The sequence below is a fragment of the Mus pahari genome, chromosome 2 (assembly GCF_900095145.1).
Source record: "Mus pahari chromosome 2, PAHARI_EIJ_v1.1, whole genome shotgun sequence".
Classification (NCBI taxonomy): domain Eukaryota; kingdom Metazoa; phylum Chordata; class Mammalia; order Rodentia; family Muridae; genus Mus; species Mus pahari.
The window spans coordinates 22,080,634-22,097,837 of NC_034591.1; the positions used below are offsets into that span (position 1 = coordinate 22,080,634).

At 50.0% G+C, this 17,204-nt stretch overlaps 1 protein-coding gene across 4 annotated transcripts in view; it reads left to right on the plus strand.

The window, feature by feature from the left end:
• The window catches only part of Dpp6 (dipeptidyl peptidase like 6), a 900,820-nt gene extending 887,187 nt beyond the window's left edge, over positions 1-13,633 (plus strand). For 3 of the 4 annotated variants that reach the window (XM_021188263.2, XM_021188253.2, XM_021188270.2), the window contains exons 21-26: positions 2,432-2,486; positions 5,806-5,917; positions 7,713-7,771; positions 8,408-8,480; positions 8,577-8,650; positions 11,751-13,629. In XM_021188263.2, coding sequence (XP_021043922.1) covers positions 2,432-2,486; positions 5,806-5,917; positions 7,713-7,771; positions 8,408-8,480; positions 8,577-8,650; positions 11,751-11,897 — 520 coding nt within the window. In that variant the 3' untranslated portion in view covers positions 11,898-13,629. Of the gene's footprint in view, positions 1-2,431; positions 2,487-5,805; positions 5,918-7,712; positions 7,772-8,407; positions 8,481-8,576; positions 8,651-11,750 lie in introns of all 4 variants that reach the window. The other variant, XM_021188277.1, reaches the window with a different exon arrangement.
• Positions 13,634-17,204: the final 3,571 nt, after the last annotated feature.

The following is a 17,204-nucleotide window of genomic DNA, read 5'->3' on the forward strand; positions in this document are numbered from 1 at the left end:
CACACCTGAGTGCTGGAGCCTGCAGTGAGCTGACCTTGCTCGCACACCTGAAGCTTCCAAGCTTCAGAAGAGGAGACTTGGCTGACTTACGCTTTTTAAAGTCTGCAAAGGACCTTCTCCTCCAGGGAGTGTTTGCTGCCTTTGTGTCGCTGTGGTCACAGTGCCAGATGACGTGATTTAAGAGTGGAGAGGGTTATTTGGCTCACGGTTCTACCATGTCAGTCTGTCGTGGCAGGAGAGTCATGCCAGGGGTTCTGGCTGTAGGAGTGTGTGGAAGCTGCTCTTCACATCGTGGATGGACAGGAAACGCAGCAAGGCTGGAACCAAGGCCAACCTTCAGAGGCCCACCCCAGTGCTTCACTTGCACCATCTGATGCCCACTACCAGAATGCCCATAGTTCCTCCACATAGCCCCACCACCCAAGGAGCAAGTGTGTAGGAGGTTCAAGCCACAACAGGGAGTATGAGCCGGCCAAAGAGATACAAGGTGATGTCTTCAAACTTCATGTGTCTTATGGACAAAAACTACAGAGGGCTGAGGTAGTGGCTCAGAAGCTAAGAGCACTTGCTGCTCTTCCAGAAGACCCAGGTTCAATACCCAACACCCATATGATAGCTGATAGTTCAGAATTGTCTGTAACTCCAGTTCCATAAAGCCTAGTGCTATCTTCTGACCTCTAAGGGCACTACATGCATGCTGTGCACAGACATACATGTAGGCAAAAAATCTATATACACAAAATAAGAAGACACAGAGGAGAACAGCTCAAAAAGCCCAACAATCAGAGAAGGTATTTGTGTGAGGGTGCTTTTGACAGAAGTCACTCACACACACACACACACACACACACACACACACACACTTACACAGGCTTACACACATATACACTTGCATTTGCTTTTAAGGCAAGGAGCTCGTGGGCTCTGAAGGTTCACAGAGGTATCAGACCCAGGGCTGAAGCTCCATAGAACAACAGTGTCCACAAAGATGCAGGTTCTATCCATCTATACAGCCAAGCAGGACAGACTCACTTCAAGAGACTTTCTCCAGTTTAGGACAGCCATGACTATGATAACTTTAGCTCCAGTCTTCCGATGTTACTAGCTGGTCAGGAACACAGAAGACACTTCCAGAAACTCCAAGGAATAAAGGAAGAAAGCGTTCCTTGACTCTAAAATAGCCTGGTAACCTTCTCTTCATTTCCCTGGACTTACCCTGCATGATCCAGAACCCAGAGCCCCTACCCCACACCAGCACAAGATAGCCTGGGAATACTTGGAAGGGTCTGCATCATCAAATAGCAAGCTGGCTTTCCAGGGACCAGCTGGCCCAGATTCTGATGGTGGGATAATTTTGGCAGAGGGAGGACAGGAACAAGTGGCACTGGCTTCTGTCTGTAAGGAGGAGGAGAAGATGACTGCCTGTAACCCACACTACACCAGACAGGCTTCCCAGGGAAAATAAGGGAGTATCTAGACAGGCTGGGGAAGGAAGGTGCTCATGGGAGCACTATCCTTGCCTTTTGCCCTCCTGCCTAGTTCCCTTCCTTGTCTTCTGCTCTTACTTCATCCCATCTGACAGTGAGGCCCACTGTCTCCTCCCTGTCATGGAGAACCCAGGAAAAACGTCCCAAGTCCTAACATACCTGTGAGGATGTCATCCCTGGAGCCCCTCCCTTGGAGCTTGGAGATAAAAGGATAAGGACCATTTTCTTTCATTCTCTAAAAACAAGCAGTGAGCTCACCAGCTGAGCAAAGAAAGACAACAGCAAACATGTTCTAGAAAAACATCAGTGATGTCACTCCTCAACCCAGGAGCTCACAGAACAAGAGCCCAGCAATGGTTATAAGGCTTGGCACCACTCACAGGACAAGAGCCCAGCAATGGTTATAAGGTTTGGCACCACTCACAGGACAAGAGCCCAGAAATGGTTATAAGACTTGGCACCACCAGATATCAGGGTAGGTTTTCTGTGTGGAAGGAGGAGGTCGACGCTGGCCCACGGCAGTAACTCCCTGAAGCTCTTTAGCTTTGACTGTCTTCTGCCTGCTCATATCCCCTTGGAGCCCACGTGACGGGTGTAACGTCCACTGCATAAGGGCAGTCACGTAACCCGGCACCCTATTGCAGAAGAGAAGATGGCCAAGGAGGGGCCAAAAGGCCTCTGGTGTTCCCTGCTGCTTCCAACATCTCAGCTGTGCACCGGGAAGTTCTTCCAGAAGCCTCGCAAGGGTGCTGTGCATTCACAGTGTAAATATGCTGTGAGTTCCACATAAATAACAGCAGTCAGCAACTGTGTTTAGAATTCCAAGATCCTTTCTAATTTGAAAAGGTTCTTCATGTGTGCTATAGACAATCGATATATCCATAGACCACAGACCACAGAGGAGGCCCACATAAGTTCTCTCCCTCCCTCCCCTCTGCCTGCAGAACTATGCTGACGGAGCAGTACATCGACAAGACTCGGGTAGCTGTGTTTGGGAAGGTGAGTTGTGCTGTCCTCAGCTCGGGCTTATGAGCGCTGGAGCACAGACCGGTGCAAGCCTCCTGTGAGCCCCTCTGAGGTCATCTTGGGGGGAAGGGGAGAGATTAGTGACTACAGCTTTGTGGGGAGAGCTTATCTTTGGCCTTTGTCACATGACCTGAATGGAGGGAAACAGGCCAGGTCCTTGTCAGGGAGCAGCCCTGAGCTCCTCATTTCTTCTCTTGCAGAGCCTGGTGAGCTCTGATGTGCACTCCAGGAGAGGAGGGACCAGGGCCCAGGGGGTGGACATCTTCCCATGTACAGCCACATTAATCCCCATGTTTCCTCAGATGGAAGGAAAGCTGTGGGTTCCCCATGGCTAAAGCATAGCAGTTTCCACCTGGCAGTTAGTTCATCACATGGCTTGGGGTGGCCTCTATGGGATCTTCATGGAGGCCAAATGATGGGAATCAGGTCTTCAAGGGCCACTTGCGTGGCCTAATAGGCCACACTTCCCTCTTCACACAACGTAGACTCGAGACCCCTTCCTCTCAGAAAGCTCATGACTCTACACCCTCCTCCCCCCTCGGCCCCCAGCCCAGCCCTTCAGGGGACCCCAGAAGTCAGCATCAGAATATAGGTCACAGACTAGGGAGCAGTGCATACTGGGACCTGACAGCACTGTATGGGAGATTCCAGGAACAGGCCCAGCAGAGCCCACCACTCCCTTATTACTTTGCTCATGGCTCCTGGCTCTCACCAAACAAAACTACCTGACAAAAAGCGACTTGGGGGAGAAATGATTTCTGTTGGCTTCCGTGTTGGGGAAGGCGTGGCAGCCATGGTGGTAAGAGTTAGAGTTGTATCTCTGGAGGAAGGGCTAGGAAGCAAAGAAAGCAGAAAGACTGAGGTCAGAGGTCAGGGGGTTGGCTGTGGCCCAATGCCTACCTGTTAGCTCATGTCTGGAAGGTTCCATGGCATTCCAGAATAGTGCTACTAGCTGGGGGCCCATGAGCAAACATGAGCCTGTAGAGTCATCTTAACCTGCAGAGGTGAGACCACAGAGAGAGGCTCCAGTGGACTCTCTTCTTAGCCCAGAGACAGAACAGAGCCTGGAGAGTGCCCCGAGGCTTGTTCTAGACACTGGTGCCTGAGAGAAGCCCAGAGCCAACTAGATCAATGATAAACTTATTTGGGGGTCAGTACTCACCATACCCCTTAACCCTCACACACTGACTTCCCAATACCCTGGTGGTAGAAACGAGGGGGCCAGAGCCTGTGTTGTCATTGAGTTTCACTCTCCCCAAACTCACACCAATGCCCAGCCCACTGGGACCATTGCAGCAGCCCAGGCTCTTGACGGATCTATCCTTTCCAAATCTGTTGAGTGGGGCCATGTTTCACTTAGCATGGGTCTGCCCGGGTTTGTTGGGCTTTGTTTAAACACGTCTTAAGCAGAGGCTTTGTGAGCCTCCAACTTGGGTTCTCACTTCCCTTCCCCCAGGGTGCTCACCATGGCCTGTCAACTCTTTATTACTAAAAATACTGTCTGGTCCCGGGTGCCATCAATTCTTTCAGAACTTTCACCTGTGACCTTTCCTGTCGTTTCCTCATGAGCTGTGTGAGTCTTCATGCAGCCTAGCTCGAAGTATCCCTTCCTTCCACAATGAGGATGCTCAGGGCCAGAGAACCCTATGCAGAAGAGTCTGTTCCTCACAGACAAGCGGACATCTGGGAGCTGTATCCTGCCAACTCTGGCCAGAACGGCTTATGGGAACATCTAGAGTCCATTCATCATCATCATCATCATCATCCTTCCTAGAAAATGATGTGCTGGGTGGGTGGTGCCCATCCATTACACAGCCCTTGGGATTCTTACAGAGCAGCAAGGAGAGACCAGAGCCTGCCTGTGCTAAATCTTCCTGTCTACAGAAGTAGGAGGATGACGAAGAGGAGGAGGGAAGGAAGGAAGGAAGGAAGGAAGGAAGGAAGGAAGGAAGGAAGGAAGGAAGGAAGGANGGAAGGAAGGAAGGAAGGAAGGAAGGAAGGAAGGAAGGAAGGAAGGAAGGAAGGAGAACAGAAAACTGAAAAACTTTCATTGTTATTTTAAAATATTGACAAGATTCTCCTGCCCTGCTTAAGGAAAAACCACTACCACAGTATAGCATAACAAAATGGACACACTATCAAACCAGTGGGGGGCTTGGCATGATGTGGATGTTACCCAGGCTTAATCAATTGTGGGGTTCTCCACACCCCACGTTGCCATGGTCAGTATACCCAGGTTTGCACACATGCACACACATGTATTCATATAGCTACATATGCTCACATACAATCTCACACATACATTTTATACCATATCAACATTTATACACTCATACACATATGTGCTCACATATTCACATAAGTACACAGGCTCACAATATATATTCATACACATACAACTGTATTTTCAGCTGTATGCCCATACATACATATACATACATGCACACATGCACACATGCATACATGTTCTTACATTTCTTTACTTATATTGTCACATATATACACAAGCTCACAAATGTTTCTCTCTCTCTCTCTCTCTCTCTCTCTCTCTCTCTCTCTCTCTCTCTCTCTCCAACATGCTTACTCATACACCCACATAGACAGTCATGTAAGCCTTTTGCAATCTCCACTGTTCCCCCTGTTCTCTCAGCCCATTTGTGCTAAGGCAAGTATCACATCCGTCCCCTACCCCTTGACTCTTCTCAGCGGGCTGTAATATTTAAAAGGTGCCACACAGTGATGGAATACAGCTTCAGCTAGGAGAACAAGCAAGGGTTCCCCATGCCCAGTGAGTGATCAGGCAGGCCACATGGGTGCTAAGGACTCACTTTGCCTGTAGGACACACACAAGGGTTTCATGAAGCCCTGAGCGACAGGCCTGCTTCTCCGCCCTGTCCAGGCTCTGGTTCACCTTTCCTTAGATCACAGAGACAGGCACTGGCTCTAAGTGAGGCAGTGGGAGGGAAAATGGATTGTCAGCCGGACTGGAATGTTGGACACTAGTCTTCCTTTGTCACCATTCTAGGTAGAGGTTGGATCTCTATGTCATTAGCACGTTTAACCTGGGTCCCTAGGCACTGGGTCCTGAAGAGGAGAGACTGTATCACACAGGAAACTGTTTTGTGTCTCATTTATTGCCCAACAAGGATATTTAAAGTTCAATTAAAAAAAAAAAAACTGCGTGAACACACGTGTTAGGGGCTGGCCTTCCTGGACTGGGGCTGGTTTCCTGCTGAGTTGTGGCGAGTAACCCTACCTCTTGCCTCTTTTCCTTCCTTCTTGTGTCTCCTAGGATTATGGTGGGTACCTGAGCACTTACATCCTCCCAGCCAAGGGAGAAAATCAAGGTCAGACTTTCACCTGCGGCTCTGCGCTCTCTCCAATAACAGACTTCAAACTCTATGGTAATGGCCTTGATAAGACCCAGGGCTGAGCCTGCAGCATGGCTCCATCTTTCTTTTCAGCACCTCTGTGCCCAACAGCAAGCACACACACACACACACACCCCAGTGCATACTGACCCCCTGGGGCAGGAGGGAAGTCTCTAGTCAGTACATAGAGTGAAGCTTCCCATGAGCCAGACCAGACCTGAGGGATGGGTTTCCAGGATGACTTGTGCTGTCCAGACCACCCAGGGTGAGAGGGAGCCATCTGTCCAGGTAGACATGGCCCCAGACTACACTGTGTTAGAGTCCTGGGTCATGAACTGCCCTCTCTTTGAACACCCGTCCCTTTCTTTGGCAGTGTGTGGCTTGGCCTAAGTGGCCCTGCGATACACATTCTGTTCCGGGCTTCGGGGCGCCGGGCTTTGAGCTCCAAGGGACCCCACACTAAGTGATGCCAAGAACCTGGAAACCTCTTGTCTCAGGTCCACTGGAGTTCTGTGGGAGCTGGTCTCTTCTCTGTGTGCTGCCTGTGGACCAATGCCCTTTCCTAGCACTTGTAGATCCCGCGCACCAGGCCAGAGTTGGGAAGGGCACTGGTCCAGCAGCCTCTCAGGTTCATGAACCAGAGGCTGACAGCCTTAATGCAAATTTCATTGACTTTTCCATAAGAACACTCCTGCTTCAACTCCTGATAACCTTCTCATAAGATTCTGTGTTGTGTGTTGAATTGTTCAAATTCAATGAGACTTTCTTAATATCTTAATCATGCTATTCCAAATCAGCTTGATTCAAATATGCATGAATTGAACCACACCCACCCTTTTTTCAGTGTTGAATGTAGGACTCAGGGTTTCCTGTATGCTAGGCAGGCACTGTCCCTGCCTAGCTCTCCAGCCTACCTGGATGAACCACAACTGGGAAGTCCCTTTCATTGCCCTCCTAACTCACAAAACACTGACACCCTGTGACATTGAGGTGAGCCCTTCCCTCATCCCTGGTTGTCCTGGCTGGGGGTGGGGGGGTGGGGGCTCCACCTCCTTCTCTGTCACCTGGCACATGTCAGGTCATGTGCAGAGAACCAAGACCTGAGCTGACTTAGAGAAACCCACCAGAAATGACACATTTAAGCATAACACACACACACACACACACACACACACGCACACTCACACACACACACACATGCACACACATACACACACGCACACACACAAACACACGCATGCACACACACATGCACACTCACACACACACGCACGCACACACACGTGCACACACATGCGCACACACACACACACTCACACACACGCATACACACATGCACACACATACTCACACGCACACACACACAAACACACACATGCACACACACACGCACACACACATGCACTCACACACACACACTCACACACACACTCACACACAAACACACATGCACACTCACACTCACTCACTGTTTGACTCCTATGCCATGCATGACCCAGAAGATTTCAGAGATATCTTTTAATCCCCAAAACTTAAGCCCAGAATGGTGGTGCATAGATTTAATTCCAGGACTTGGGAGGCAGAAATGGGTGGATTCTGGTGTAGGCATTCTGGCCTACACATCCAGTTTCCCAACCTGCTACAACTGCACTAGTGAGACCTTGTCTCAAAACAAAACAAACTAAACAAACAAAACAAAACGAAGCCAAAGGCTAGCATCTGCCATGCCAGTGGCAGCGAGAAGGCAGCCTCATTCCTTCCATGTGGGCTCTGCCCCACTGGAGCCCTGGAGAACCAGAGATGACCCCTTCCCTCTGTCTCTGTCCAGCCTCTGCATTTTCTGAGAGGTACCTTGGCCTCCATGGACTTGACAACAGAGCGTATGAGGTATGTTTGGCATAGTTGCTGTTTTGAAAGGTGGGGGACCAGGTGAAACTGGCCAACCTACTATCCCCCTTCATCCCACCCTGCCTCCCATCTCACCTCCAGCCACTCACCCTTCTAAGGGCTGCTCCTCTCCACCATCAAAACCTTGGAATCACCTTCCCACTGCACTGAACCGGGTGGATGTGGCCTCTGCTCATCTGTTCTCCTGCTTGGCTCTGATGGGTGGGGAGAGATGAGAAAACCTATGGAACTGTAGGAGGTTGGAGCTCCTAACCCTAAGGGAGGCTGAACTGTGAACTCTGCCGACTGCATCCCAGCCACCATGTTATCAGCCATTTATAGGCAGAAGGCCAGCATCCTGTGGCCAGGCAGGACTCTGCACAGGGACAAGCTTGTTCAGTGTCACAGGATGACGTGATGGCTCTCCAAGGCCACTTGTGTTTGGAGAACCCCCTTCACTCTCCTCTCCTAAGAGAGCTGCTGCTCTCTCAAGCTGGATTCCACATTGCCCACTCCCCATGGGAGGCCTGGCATTTCCCTCCACTTCCCTTGAACTCTCCATCCATGTTCCCTCTCCCCTCATGCTCCCTGACCCCATCCCCCAGCTAACCCTGTCCCCTTGCCCCACACATGCAGATGACCAAGCTGGCACACCGTGTGTCAGCACTGGAGGACCAGCAGTTCCTGATCATCCACGCCACGGCCGATGGTGAGGACAGAGCCCTGCACGGGCCCCCTGGTGCTGAAGGTCCCCTGGGCGGTGCTGTGAGTTTTAGCAAACGATTGCTTCTGTTTTCTTCTACAGAAAAGATCCATTTCCAGCACACAGCTGAGCTCATCACGCAGCTGATCAAGGGAAAGGCCAATTACAGCTTACAGGTATGGAATGCTACCTGTTAGAGTCAACATGGGTACCGGGCTGAGTGGGGTCCACAGCGGATCATGTAAGTCCCTTCAGCCAACAGCAACTCCGTTCTATACACAAGCCACCACTGTTCATTCCACCCCACTCTGCCCCACACTCCTCTTCTGAAGCAGTGAGAAAGGCCAAGCCACCATATGCAGTCTCCCAGCAGTGTGGAGTAGGTGTGGCCACCATATGCAGTCTCCCAGCAGTATGAAGTAGGTGTGGGAGGGCCCGAGTCGCAGCATAGCACAGGTGGCCCCTGTAAGTGTGGCCCAAGTACCTCTACTGTGGCTGCAATAGAGCTACCTATCCCAGGAACCAGACTCATGATGGTTTTCACTGGTATCCATTCCTGTCTCTCCCCAGCGATGCACAGAGATGATGCAGGAAACTGCTCTTGCTTCCTTCTTGCTTTCTGGCTCCTTTGATGAGACAGCTACTGCAAGGGCAAATGGCACCCTGTATCCCTCAGAGAGCATCTATCTGGCTTTGACCACTATCTGCCTGTGCAGTCAGCATCTACTGATCTGTGGCAGCCATGCATGCGGGTTGAGTCAGGAAGAGGCCTAAGGGTTGGTGAATGGTGTGGAGGACTTGGTTACATTGTATTCCAGGGTATGTTACACTTACGATTTGTTAAGTATACTCTACACACATCATGACACCCACGCCTAGAAAAGAGACTCACCTGGGGCCGTGCATGGCAGCACAACAGATGCCTCTCAAGGACTCAAGAGTTTGCAGTCACATCAAGCTCCAGAGGAGTGCACAGAGGCAAGGGGCAAAGCAAGAAGGGGAGGGACACTACCTTACTGCCTTGTGAGTTAAACATTCATATTCAGGCTTAAAAAAAAAAAAAAAAGATGATGTTACCCTCAAAGGCATGAGAAGAATACAGGATTCAAAAGGAGACTGGGCTCAGAGTACAAGCAAGATTCCAAGTCAGTCTTGGCTTCCTATACGCATGCATGCAGGATTGGCACAGCGCCTCTAGAGGACAGGTTATGTCATTGCACCAGCCATATACAAAAGAGCCAATCTGCATGGCATGTATGTGGTATTCAATTCTCACAAAACATTATGAACCAGACTTTATTCAGTTTTCCTTTCCACGTTACCTGGACCCAAGACAGGCCGGTGAGTGTATACCAAGCCGGCATGTGAGGGTCCAGACAAGAGGCAACCTGGGGCTCATTCCCATCCTCAGAGAACCACTTAGCCAGAAACCTGCTTCTCTGTGTGTCTGTGTCTGTGTCTGTGTCTGTGTCTGTGTCTGTGTCTGTGTCTGTGTCTGTATCTGTGACTGTGTCTGTGACTGTGTCTGTGTCTGTGTCTGTGTCTGTGACTGTGTCTGTGTCTGTGTCTGTGTCTGTGACTGTGACTGTGTCTGTGACTGTGTCTGTGACTGTGACTGTGAATGTGAATGTGTCTGTGACTATGACTGTGTCTGTATCTGTGACTGTGTCTGTGTCTGTGACTATGACTGTGTCTGTGACTATGACTGTGACTGTGACTGTGACTGTGTCCGTGTCTGTGACTATGACTGTGTCTGTGACTGACTGTGTCTGTGACTGTGTCTGTGACTGTGACTGTGAATGTGAATGTGTCTGTGACTATGACTGTGTCTGTGTCTGTGACTGTGTCTGTGTCTGTGACTATGACTGTGTCTGTGACTATGACTGTGACTGTGACTATGACTGTGACTGTGACTGTGTCCGTGTCTGTGACTATGACTGTGTCTGTGTCTGTGACTGTGTCTGTGTCTGTGTCTGTGACTGTGACTGTGACTGTGTCTGACTGTGACTGTGATTGTGAATGTGTCTGTGACTGTGTCTGTGTCTGTGTCTGTGACTGTGTCTGTGTCTGGGTCTGTGTCTGTGACTGTGTCTGNGTCTGTGACTGTGTCTGTGACTGTGACTGTGTCTGTGCCTGTGACTGTGAATGTGTCTGTGTCTGTGTCTGTGACTGTGACTGTGTCTGTGACTGTCTGTGTGTGTGTGTGTGTAATCCTGTAGCTCTTGAGTGTGATACTCTAGTTGTAAATTAGGACAAGTAGCTCTGGCCAAATGAGGCATTTCCTTTTTTTCCCACCCAATCCTTCCTACACCCACTGCCAAGGGAGGAGCTCTTGGGGAGACTGATGGGTTTTCATGACCTGCTAAGGCTGCAGGAGCCCTCTGCCTAGTACAGAAACAGAGCTCCCAAAGCAAAGGGCACTGGAGCTCGGTCCCCAGCAGCGAGGAAAGTCAGCCTGCAGCTAGACTTTGGGGTGTGGGGCCCTGGCTTTTCCTACCCTGTGTTGTACCCTGCATCCACAGGAAACCCAGACGAGCCCAAGATTTGCAAGGTCCGCTGCAACTCGCAAAAGAGTCTTTTATTGTTTCAAGTTCAAACTCGGTTTGCCCACCGAGCACTCACTGCATGAATGCTGGCAAGCGACCCTGAGTCCAGAAAACATTGAGTTTATGTACAGTATAGTTAGGAATAGTGTGGATGTTCACAGAAAAGGGGAGCAGAGGGTGCAATAGTACTGAAGCGGGAGGGGGTTAGTGGGTGTCTGTCAAGGACTAATTTTATGGCCAGTCCTGTCTGTGATCTGACCTCAGTTTACCTTTTACTTTTTCCATGGTCTCCCCTGAGCTTGTTAGTTCTCTAAGGTCTCAAGGACAGGCACCTGGAGAGTTATCAGGAGGAGGGTTGGGTGTTGGTTTTTGGAGACACAAAGGCAGGGAGAATGTCGCCTCAGAATTCCTTATTAAGGGGAATTTTATGAGTAGTGCCATTCTAACGCTAGGGGAGGGGCCAAGGAAGGGGGAGAGAGCCAGGCTTGCTGCAGGAGTACGCAGCACAGAAACCAGCTGTCTGCATATCGTGCTCGCCCGGGGGTGAGGAGGATGGGATCCTCTGGCAGTGGGGCGGGGGGAGCACAGAGGCAAACTGTCTGTACACAACACTGAAGTCTCTCTAGAATCAGTAATCCGGGAGTTATAACAACTGCAGATCCTCCATGCCTCCTGCAGTCCATCTCTTTGCAAAGTGTAGGTGAGAAACCTCTCTCTTTTCCCTTCACAGATCTACCCAGATGAAAGTCACTACTTCCACAGCGTGGCGCTCAAGCAGCACCTGTACAGGTCCATCATCGGCTTCTTTGTGGAATGTTTCAGGATCCAGGACAAGCTACCAACAACCACAGCAAAAGAGGAGGAGGAGGAGGACTAACCATGCTTGAGACCGAAGCACAGACATGGCTCTTTCTACAACAATATGCAACTGAGGGATCCCCACCACCACCCTCCCTCCAAGGGCAGTGGGAGTGGAGGTGCGGGCATTCCATAGCATGTGTCTCAATACCGAAGGCCATTTGGTGGTGGGCACCAAGCTCCAGGTTGAAACCAGTCACCACACAGCCTGGAACAAGGCTCACCTCAGCAGCATGGCCTCCTCCTGGCCCCCAGTGACTGGCACATCCCATGTCCCTCCCCCAAGGGACAAAGCAAAGGACAGATGACAGTGAGGGCATGCTCTGAGCCCGAGAAAACAGGCCCTTAAGTTCAAGCTTTCTCTCTGTAACCTTGAGCCCCACCGTTTGCACTCACGCACCGCGTTCCTGTTCCCACCTGTGAGTCCTGTCTGGGTTCCTGTCTGACAGAGCTGCACCGTGGGCACCAGACAGCATGGTTGTCTCCGCAGTGCCCAGACATGCCAGGCCCCTCTCTGTTGTTAGAAAAAGCCTCCACTGTCCCTATCTGCACCCAGAGAACAGGCCTTTATGTACAGAGTAAGGCTATAGCTCTGCCCAGGTTAACCTCGGAGAACTGCTTTGAGTTTTCCTACGGTTTAACTGGATGCCCCACCGTCTCCCACCCTGGACTGTCTCACTTGGAGTTTCTTTCTGTCTTTGTTGCTTTACTTACTTACCTGTTGCTTGTTTGGATAAAGAGATTATTCTGAACACCTGCTGTCTCTGCTAAACTTGGTGGAGGTACTGCAGACACCAAGGACACAGAGCGCCCAGCAGCCCTCACTGAAAGTCAGTCAGCAAAACCTTCTATCCCTGAGTCTATCTAGGACTTGCCTGTGGCTCCACCACCCATCACATGTGTCCTTACGACTGCTACCCTTTCTCCCCCAATCAGTTGTCCAGTCTTTTCAGGTGACATTTGCTTAAAAACCATAAGACACATTGGGTTCCACTCCTAGGTTTGCCAAGTAAGCCAACACCACCATGAGCATCCCACAGGCAGTGTGGTCTTCCACTCCTGTCAACACCAGCCCCAGAGATGGCTCCTCCCTCCTGCTCTGACAACGAGGTTGGTGAGCTTCCTCCAACCTCATCAGAACTGTAAGGTACACACCGACCGTATGTGTGACCGCTGTCACCATGTATATTTCATTCCGTTGTATATAAAGCAAGAAACACGTGTCTGGCGTCTGTGCAGCCCCACCCCTGCTGAGGCACTAACCTTGTGTTGAGCTTGCATGCAGACACCTCTCTGGCTGATCTGGCCTCTCCAAAAGTGCCAGTTTGAAATATACCAGTCACTAGCCCTCCCTTTTGGGATTGTTGGCGGCCTGTGTGTCAGTTTTCATTGTCCCAGGCCACTCCTTCTGGGGCACCCTGAAACCCTGTCCTCAGCGATGTGTCCATATTGATTTTTTTGTTGTTGATGTTTGGGGGCTTTGGTTTTGTGCACATGAGCTTGGAGCATTGGTTCTTGTTAGGTCTGTTGGAAGAGTTGCAAGCTGGGCTCCCCATAGGCAATGCATTGGCACTGGAGAGAAGGGACCTCATTCTGACAGAATGTGCTTTCACTACTTCAACAGGTTTAGCCATTGGCAAAGCCCAGGAGACCTGAAAGGGGAGCCAGCTCTGGCTTCAGGAAAGGTCGGGGGCTGTGGGGATGTGGCATGGTAGCGTCTGTCATCCATGGAATAAAACATTATTTTACCACTCAGGTTGTTTTTTTCTTACTTTCCTCCATTGGCTCCTGTCTTAGTCGGGGGTTCTATTCCTGCACAAACATCATGACCAAGAAGCAAGTTGGGGAAGGAAGGGTGTTTTCAGCTTACACTTCCACATTGCTGTTCATCACCAAAGGAAGTCAGGACAGGAACTTACACAGGTCAGGAACTTGGAGGCAGGAGTTGATGCAGAGGCCATGGAGGGGTGCTCCTTACTGGATAGCTCAGCTTGCTTTCTTATAGAACCCAGGGATGGCACCACTCACAATGGGACCTCCCCCCCTTGATTGCTAATTGAGAAAATGCCTTACAGCTGGATCTCATGGAGGCATTTCCCCAACTGAAGCTCCTTTCTCTGTGATAACTCCAGCTTGTGTCAAGTTGACACACAAAACCAGCCAGTACAGCTCCCATTAGAAATTGGGCAGGGCTTCAAGACATGGTTTTTTGTTGTTGTTGTTGTTTTAGTTTGGTTTGGTTTGGTTTGGTTTGGAACACCCCCCCCCCCTTTTGGAGTGGGAAGAGGATGTTTGCCTATGTAGCTCTGGCTGGCCTGAGTATGTAGTATGCAGACCCGGTTGTCCTCAAACTCAGAGATCCACCTATGTTTTATTTAGGGATTTACAACTGTGAGCAGACACCATGACCAAGGAAACTCTTTTTGTTTGTTTGTTTGTTTGTAGCCCTGGCTGTCCTGGGACTCACTCTGTAGACCAGGCTGGTCTCAAACTCAGAAATTCTCCTGCCTCTGCCTCCTGAGTGCTGGGTTTAAAGGCGTGCGCCAGCACTGCCCAACTTCCAAGGAAACTCGTATAAGGACAATATTTAATTGGGGCTGGCTTACAGGTTCAGAGGGTCAGTCCATTATCATCAAGGTGGGAGCATGGCAGCGTCCAGGCAGGCATGGCACAGGAGAGCTGAGAGTTCTACATCTTCCTCTGAAGGCTTCTAGCAGAATACTGGCGTCCAGGCAGCTAGGACAAGGGTCTTAAAGCCCACACACACAGTGACACACCTACTCCTACAGGGCCACACCTCCCAATAGTGCCACTCCCTGTGCTGAGCATATGCAAACCACTACAACCTGCCTCTTGTACATCATCATGCCCCGCCTGTTCTGTTAATGAAAAGTGGAGTTTGCTTTTTATAATTAGCATGCATCACACATAATAATGGCTGCTGTGACATTTTCATACATGTATGATACCTTTTGATCATGTTTACCTCTGCTCTCATCCTAGCCACTCCTGCTTCCTTTTCTCAAACACCCTCCCACCTTAATGCCTTTTTGGTAGTTGGAGTGGACCATTAAATTTGATTAGGGATGCTTACATGAGCAAAGGTGAGGGGTTACGAGCAATAGCAGTGTATTAGTCAGGGTTCTCTAGAGTCACAGAATTTGCAGATAGTCTCTATATAGTAAAGGAATTTATTGATGACTTACAGTCTGCAGTCCAAATCCCAACAATGGTTCAGTAGTAGCTGTGAATGGAAGTCCAAGGATCTAGCAGTTGCTGAGTCCCACACGGCAAGAAGGCGAAAGAGCGAGGGCCAGACTCCCTTCTTCCAATGTCCTTATATGGTCCCCAGCAGAAGGTGTAGCCCAGATTAAAGGTGTGTGCCACCACACCTTTAATCCCAGATGATCTTGGACTCGGAGATCTCCCTGCCTTAATCTTCTGGATTCAATCACCACTGTGTCTCAAGATCTCCATACCAAGATCCAGATCAGAAACTTCTATCTCCCAGTCTCCAGATTAGGTTCACTGGTGAGCCTTCCCATTCTGGATTGTAGTTCATTTCAAATATAGTCAAGTTGACAACCAGGAATAGCCACTACAAGCAGTAACTACACCTCTGAAGAATATTTCCTGTGCCTCCAGCCACAGTCGGCATCAGTAGCTCCTTAGGGACAGTAGGATTTTATATGCCCCTCCCACATCTATAATAGAACACTGATGGCACAGTCTTGTGCTGGCTCCACAGCTGCTGTGAGTTCCTAAGTGTGATAATCATATCTTATCTAGAAACCAGCATTTCACAGCACTCTCACCATCCTCGGCTCTTCTAGTCTTTCCTTCTAGCTTAAATGATGTTTCTGCACCCTGGCATGGGTGAAGTAGAGATCTCATCTAAAGATGAGCACATAGCAGTTTCTTACTCTCAGGACTTTGGTTCATTATGATACCCACTGCAAAAGAACCTCCTCCGAGCAATGCATTAGCAACACTGACTTATGGGCATCATCACAAATAGAAGATCATTGCAGGCGCACAGCATATCCATTTAGCTAAACAGCAATAGTAGCTTCCCAGGGGGGAACACTGCCCTCCCCAGCTATGGCGTTTGACCAGGTTTATAGTACATGAGTTCCCTCCAGTGGAACCAGTCTCAGATCCAATCAGAAAATGGTTGGTTACCCCCATAACAATCATGGCACTGTTATACCAGCGGGCATATCTGCCCTGGCTGCTTGCTGTGGACACTATTTCTGTTGGCTCTTTGCCAGCAGATAGCTGCAAAGACAGAAGCCCAGACCCTCTGGGTCTCTTCGGGGCTGAGTGGAATGCTGAGTGTCAGCCACCTGAGAAGAACCACACCGACTTGGGAGTCTTGTCGAAGCAGGAACTCGCTTTAACGTGGCAGCAGTTTGCTTATATAGACAGGGCAAGGAGGTGGGGATATGGGGTATGGGGTGAGATGACATATGGGGTGGTGTGAGATGACAAGGGATATGGGGTGACTTCATGGGGCCTATGAAAATTTTAGACGTCAGCGGTAGCTAGGCAGAGGTGATCTCACCTAGGCCGTGCTGAGTCAGTCTCGAGCAGAGGCGAATGACTATTCCCAATCGAGCCAGGCTCGGCTTTGTCTTCAAGGCCCAAACCAAGGCCAAATAGGGTCCGACATATGTCACCGCTGGGAAGACGGCTGATGACCTCCCCCCTGGCAGCAGCCAGCTCAGTTCTAGCTCTACTTTTTCTGTGCCCAGAAGCCAAAATGTGTAGTGTCTTTAGCCAAACATATTTGAAATACTCATTGATCCCCAAAATTGATGTGGGAAGAGTTCCGAATACATCAAGTAAAACCCATATAAGCTGGGAGCTGAGAATGGTGGCTACACTTAGCAGCTCAGCACTTGGAAGAGAGAGAATGAAGTTCAAGGACACAGGGAAAACAAGAAAAGAAAAGGGAGAAAGGATGGGGAGGAGGGTGGGGAGAACGAGGAAGATAAAGAGGGGAGGAAGAGATGGTTAAGACCACTAGCTGCTCTTCTACAGCCAGACCAGGATTTGTTTCCCAGCACCCACGTGGTAGCTCGCAAACATCTGAACTGCACTTCAGGATCTAACACCCTCTTCTGGCCTGTGTGGCGACCAGGTATGGGTATGCTTCACGTACATGCATGCAGGCAAGACACCTGCACAGATACAAGTAAAATTAAAGAAAGAAATAAAAAGAAAGAGGACTAGAGGGAAGGAAGGAGGAAGGGAGGAAGGGGTGAAGGAAAGGAAGAGGGGAGGAAGGGAGGAAGGGAGGAAGGGAGGAAGGGAGGAAGGGAGG